This window comes from Engraulis encrasicolus, chromosome 7 (assembly GCF_034702125.1).
Source record: "Engraulis encrasicolus isolate BLACKSEA-1 chromosome 7, IST_EnEncr_1.0, whole genome shotgun sequence".
Taxonomy (NCBI): Eukaryota; Metazoa; Chordata; class Actinopteri; order Clupeiformes; family Engraulidae; genus Engraulis; species Engraulis encrasicolus.
The window spans coordinates 244,059-250,340 of NC_085863.1; the positions used below are offsets into that span (position 1 = coordinate 244,059).

Here is a 6,282-nt window from a genome sequence, read left to right on the forward strand (position 1 = left end):
CATTTGAGTGTTGAATTCCTCACCAATTAGTGTTAAAACTTTTCACTTTAAGTGAAACATCTTTACACCCACAGTGTTCTATTTTTAACACATTTGAGTGTTGAATTAGCTTAGCTCAACTCACTATAGGGGTTACCATGTAACACTAATTGGTGTTGTTATACAATAAATACTGCTTTTTCTAAAATGTTCAGATTCTGTACTGCGTGGAGTGCACATTTACATACATGAAATATACAATCTAAATTAAATTAATGTTTCTAGAAGTGTTAAGTCGTCTTACACAAAACGGGGAAAGACAAGCAAATAATACATTTACAATGTTTATTACACCAAGCACCAAAAACACTTACAGATCACACCACAAAACACTTACGCTACACAAATAACGGTACAATGTAAAGACAAGCATCATCAGTACTGTAACTGCTCTGCAGGTCAAAGGGCCTGTACGTTTCCACAGCATCTGCATTGATTACAACTTTCTCATCTGATTCACACACTTTGTACGCATGAAAATGTTCACTGAAGTATTCAACGTCAAGCTTATTGGCAATGAAATGGATACCATTCTTAAGCTTAAGTATCACTTTTATCCTATAAAACAAAGGAATATCATGGTCAATGCCACTAGATACAACCAAGCCAACTCTATACTCTGTCCCACAGATCTTAACCCAGTTAGTTGAAAAAGTATCGTCTTGCACAAAAGGCACAAGTTGGGGTAAATGTTCATGGTCAGTATCTGGATCATATATTTTCAGGGGACCATACTCTATGTGGTTTAAAGGGGATGTCTCCCAATTGTAAGCGATCAACATCTGGTGTTTTTTGGCAAGTGACACTGTGATGTTCTTAAAATTTTTCAGTGTGTTTTTGAACACCCGGTGCTTTGCTTCGAATCTCATACTCCACATATGAATTAAGGGTCCAATTTTTCTGATACAACTCGGATAATGTAACATGAAATGGTGTTTTGGGATCATATTCCTGTTTGGATAAAGCTGTCTGAACAAGACATGGTGTTCCATTATTAAATGTTTTAAATACACCGTCATGCCCATTGTTACAGATGGAGAGAAAATGATGTTAATGATTTGTAGTAGAAGCAACATCAAAGACCAATTCTGATCACCTTCCGGCACAATGTCACCAAAAATCAAGGGAATATTTCTAATCAGACAGAGAGTCTGAATTGAGTTCAATCCTATTGTATTGTTACCACTATCCAAGTTGACCCTTGATGGACGATTTTTCCGCTCCAAGTACCCATAGTCAAAAGCATAGATTCGAGACAGAACACCAGATTTTGCCAAGAAATGTTCAGACAGGTATTCTAATAGCAACTTGATTTCATACTGTCCAACCCCTTCAAGAATGTCATGCATTATGTCCAACGAAAAGTTCTGGGAAACATGAAAGAACTGTAAGCTGTTTAAAGTTGAATTCCTCTTTAAACCATACACATGCAACTGTTGAGGATTTGACTGTAACTCGTTGCAATGCGTTTCAAAGATTTCTTTGCCTCGCAAAATAATCTTTGGGTCATCCTCACTAAACACATTCTGGGCATCACTTTTTTCAATCAAACACAAGCGACAAAAATAACGTCCACTGAATGACTCGATAAAACCCATGATCCCATGCATGCCTAAATTATCGCCTGTGATTTGGCAAATTGTGCCGCGGACATTCACAGCTGAATATGGCAAACTAATTCCATGACTTTCCAACACTTTGAGGTCATCAATTAGCGGCTGCAAAATGGGATCAAAGCTGTATTTTTTAACATCATCTGCATGAAACAATGCAACTAAATGGATATTCATTAGTGCTGAATTTAACTTTGGGGGCAAATTTCTCAAAACAAAGTACAGTGCGCCAACTTTATGAAGTCCATGCTTCGAACCAAGCGGATTTGCTGTCTCCAGGTCATCGTAATATAACTGAATTTGTAGGGATGTTGGGTGTTCTGAAAACAATGGATGTGATCTAAAGTAACTTCCATCGCAGAAGTCCTCATACCGGTTTTCGCTTGATACAGAAGGTGTGCTAAGCAGTCCACAAATATGAGTATTGCGACAGATAAATTTGATTGTTTCCAAAATTGGAACATAGACAAAAGTGTCTTTTACTGGTACTTGATCAAAAGTACCTGTAACTTTATTGAGCCTTGAATCATAGCGGAATCCCAACAGTTTTTCCACAGGGTCCACCATTCCCCATTTTTCACTTAAATACTTTTTTCTTTTACTTTCAGTATTAAAGTTCTCAACAGGGTTTTCAAAGGTTTCAAGACACTTTCCCAATGTATTTCTTACAGGATCATCAGCCGGTATAGCAGACAAAACTTTGTGCTTAAACTCAGAATGAAGTCCTTCTGCAAAATCTTCTAAATGACTTACAACTGATGAAACTACACTATTTGCCACACCACTACCAGTTAGTTTAGAAATAATTGCAGCACAAATGTTTTTCGTATCGTCACTGCTACACTGACCAGATCTATTGCTTTCAGAACACCCAGCACCTTGCAAGAATTCATTTCCTTCAATCAGATTTTTTGAAACAAGACAATCAGGTTCAAGCTGAAGATTATCAAAGAGGCCATCCTCTTCTGCATCATCACCGTGACAGAAATCGTTACCATGAACAGTATTTAAATGCTTTATCAAACCTGCATATGTACTGAACTGACGCCGACAGGCGTCCTGGGAACAAGACAATTTGAACTTGGTGCTTGGGTAAAAACTGTGTCCTATCCGCAAGTGGCTTATTAAGGCCTTACTGGTGGTATGCAAGGCTTGACAGATAAAACATTTAAACATTGTCATTCAAGATCTTGGCACGCAACTCACGAACACGCGGTGACTCGTCTGTGGAGGCAACATCGATGTTGAATACAGTGGTCTGTACAAAAGTGTACAGCTGGACCAGGGACTCATCATACGAGAGGTTGAAGACGTAGTGACACTTGAAAAGTTCGTCAAACGCACTCAGTGAGCTGGTGTGGTGGCATGGAATGAGCTGTTTGTCAACGGCAACATAGTAGGTGTCAATCTTGTTACGGGTACGGCCAACCGCAAGGATGAATGGCTGCTTTCCTTCTCTTTCTTTTAGACGTTCATCAATGCTGCTGCATGACTGCAAAACACATGATAAAAAACATCTCTAGTGACTTATTTGCTTCAGACATTAACAGTAGGTTTTAGGTATGTGGTTCTTAACCTTAGCCGTTCCCAAGACAAGCCGCGCACACCCATCCCAAATGTCTGCACATGTATATGCACCAAAAAAATGATTCAAGTGATTAATTACAATGATTCTTAGATTAGACATTAATTACAGTTATGCTCTTACATGGGGACAAAAACATGTTTAAATTTGATCTTAATTTGGCCTAATTATAATGTTTGGAAGCAGAATTTTGGTCACAACCTCAACACAATCAAAATTCCATGCAACCCGTGAAATCTCTGGCAGAGCCCCAGGGGGTGCCCGCACCCCAGGTTAAGAACCACTGTTTTAGATCATGTTCCAATAGTCTGTTTCTCAAAAAAAAAAAAAAAACAAGTAAACACTAGTAAGTTGTGTAAATTTTACGATGAACGTACCTTGTGGAAGAGCACCATTCGATCAGCTGCATCAGTTGGGCTGATCTTGGTCTTCTTGCGTCCAGCCGTGGGAGGCAAAAGATGAAGTAGCAACAGCAGTGTGGCCATGTCACTGTCCCAATCTATGAGAGAGAGAGAGAGAGAGAGAGAGAGAGAGAGAGAGAGAGAGAGAGAGAGAGAGAGAGAGAGAGTCAGTGTTAAGTGAGTGATTAACATGTGAACAGAAAACATTAACTCATTTCTGCCAAAAGCAACTGCAAAACCCCTGCTGAAAAGTCTTTCTTTGGAAAAAGTGTCCTCAGCCTATAAAAACCTTAATATCTCAGCCCACGAAGCACATAAAAACATGAAATCAGATGTTTTTAAAAGCCAAGACTCTCATCTTGCATCATTTTTTTTTTAACTTTAATCTCAATTTATAGGTACACTGTGTAAGATGTGGCCAAACTGGGTTGCAACTACGCTGTTCATTGAAACTGTGCGGCCTATTGCTAAATTTGGTCTTTTCATGAATATTTACTAAATAATAAACCAACATTTACAAGTATGAACAAAGTCCAATAACTTTTGCAGCCAAAAATGTCTATTTCTTGACATTCAAAATGGCGCACCATGGAGAAGATACCCCATCCCAGTCAAAATATCAGTCAAAATACTTGGAATTTGATGGTGGTGGTACGTATTTGTTCAAAAGGTAACACATGTGAATGGGCAGCATGAATTCTGGAAATGAACTACTAAAAATATTACACAGCGCACATGGGTCAATTTTGCTCTACGCAGCATGCAGCATCAATGGGTTAAACTGGTGTTATTTATACTGTAAAACACTGTGTGCCAGCATACCATCACTCTGTGGGTGTCTCTCAGCCGCTTTTATCAGACGACACAGATCAGTTGATGGAGTCAGCTGGGTGGCCTCTTTGATGATCTTCAGCTTGAATGTTGTGTCCCACTTGTTCAACAACTTGGAACTTGTTTCAGCACCAAACAGCAGGTTGAAGTCTTGATTTACCTGGTAATCACATAAAAGATGATAAAATATTGAACCAGGGTTAAAACTCTGATTTAACCATTGCTAGGACAAGGTTTTCATAACAGCACACTAAGGACACTAAGGCTGAAGTATGAAATAAGGAAAATGAATGTTGTACTCACGAGTCCTTTCACATCCAGGAAACGTGGGAATGTTTTGAAGACATCCGCGCTTCTTTCTGGGTCATGCACCAAGTCCTGCCGATATTGAAACGTCATCTTCATTTTCTCCAGCACACTTGCTTCTTCAGGGGTGTGAATAAGAAACGAAATGGCTTCCCTGCAGTCGTCACCATCTAGCTGCTCAGGCAGTGTTGTCACTTGTCTTCTCCGTTTTGGCCCTTGGTCTTTAGGCAATGATGGCTCCTTTGCTGGCTCCTTTGCTGGCCTCTTTGCTGTAGTCCTGCTCATTGTCTTCAGACGCCACGCCAAATATCCAGTACCTTTCTGTGCATCATAAAAATGCTCCTACAACAAATGATAGAACATGAAAATAGTCTTATATCAGGCACAGCAAACAGAAACAAAAGTAAAATCATCAAAGTCAGGCCATTATCTCTATGATTCTTCTGTATTTTAAAAAAGAGGTTCATGGCATATTCCAGTTTCAATAAAGTGTCTAGCTTCAGTTGCTATGAATAAAAAAATGTGAAAAAAATAATATAATGCAATAATAGCCATCCTATCGGTCGTATTAGCCACTTTCCAATGTCATTTTTTTCTACTGACTCCTAACAATCAATGCAAAACTTACATATCCTTTTGGTGAGAAGGGATCCTTAAGTGCAGGAAAAAGTGAAATGATTCCCAGCGCATACTTCTCCTTCTGTTGACGGGAGGGAATCCGGCTATAGTTGCAAGACAAGAAATTCACTTAACCCATTGTGCCATGGAGACCCATACACTGCATTCAGGTTCTTGAGATTTGAACGGTCTTATTAAATGTCGGTAAGATAGAGCTGAATGAATTCATTCTAAGGCAAAATGAGGGTCCTTTCCCAGAAAGGGCTTAGGACAGAATTAATACTGACAGGCAGGAGAACATTTTTGCACAAATGTAAACCCATGTCAAAGTTCAATTACTAGGTCTTACCCATGTCTCTCAGTCATATCACTTGCCAGTATGTTGACAAGCTGCCTCCTGGTGCGGTGCTTCAGCGTGTTTTCTGATTTATACTCTTCAAGAATGTCCTCTCCTCCAGATTTCCGAAGCAAGGCATTTTTGACCATCTGCTTACACAAAAAACAAACATAATTATCATCATTATTAAACAATACAGGTTACATTTGTGTGTATATATATATATATATATATATATATTTTTTTAGGGGCTTTTATGCATTTATTTTGATAGAACAGTCTGAGATGGTGACAGGAAGCAAGTCGGACAGAGAGATGGGGTGGGATCGGGAAATGACTCCGTCCGGACTCAAACCGGGTTCCCCGTGGGCATGCAAGCCCAAATGTGAGGGGCTTAGCGCACTGCGCCACAGCGCGCCCCCCCCACCACAGGTTACATTTGAATGGTTTTCCCTGATGCAGTTTTAGGTGAGAAACAAATGTTTCAGGAGTTTCAGTATTAATAGAAACTTTGCCAGTGTCTGTGCCACAGAAATGCGGTACGTTCACTTA

At 39.5% G+C, this 6,282-nt stretch overlaps 1 protein-coding gene across 1 annotated transcript; it reads right to left on the reverse strand.

Annotated features, from left to right (window-relative positions):
* Window positions 1-310: 310 nt before the first annotated feature.
* Window positions 311-5,881, reverse strand: LOC134451883 (uncharacterized). The gene is made up of 6 exons (XM_063202281.1): window positions 5,743-5,881; window positions 5,404-5,497; window positions 4,773-5,117; window positions 4,461-4,629; window positions 3,615-3,736; window positions 311-3,144 (listed from the first exon to the last, which is right to left on the reverse strand). The coding sequence occupies exons 1-6, from the start codon at window positions 5,877-5,879 to the stop codon at window positions 2,821-2,823; spliced, it is 1,191 nt and encodes a 396-aa protein (XP_063058351.1). The 5' UTR covers window positions 5,880-5,881; the 3' UTR covers window positions 311-2,820.
* Between the last annotated feature and the right edge of the window lie 401 nt (window positions 5,882-6,282).

Excerpts from the sequence above, each read along its gene's own strand:
- LOC134451883 (XM_063202281.1), bottom strand. The coding sequence starts at position 5,879 with ATGGTCAAAAATGCCTTGCTTCGGAAATCTGGAGGAGAGGACATTCTT. Across the intron at positions 5,118-5,403 it reads CCTTCTCACCAAAAGGATAT|GAGCATTTTTATGATGCACA; the intron begins GTAAGTTTTGCA and ends CATTTGTTGTAG. Across the intron at positions 4,630-4,772 it reads TCCTGGATGTGAAAGGACTC|GTAAATCAAGACTTCAACCT; the intron begins GTGAGTACAACA and ends TGTGATTACCAG.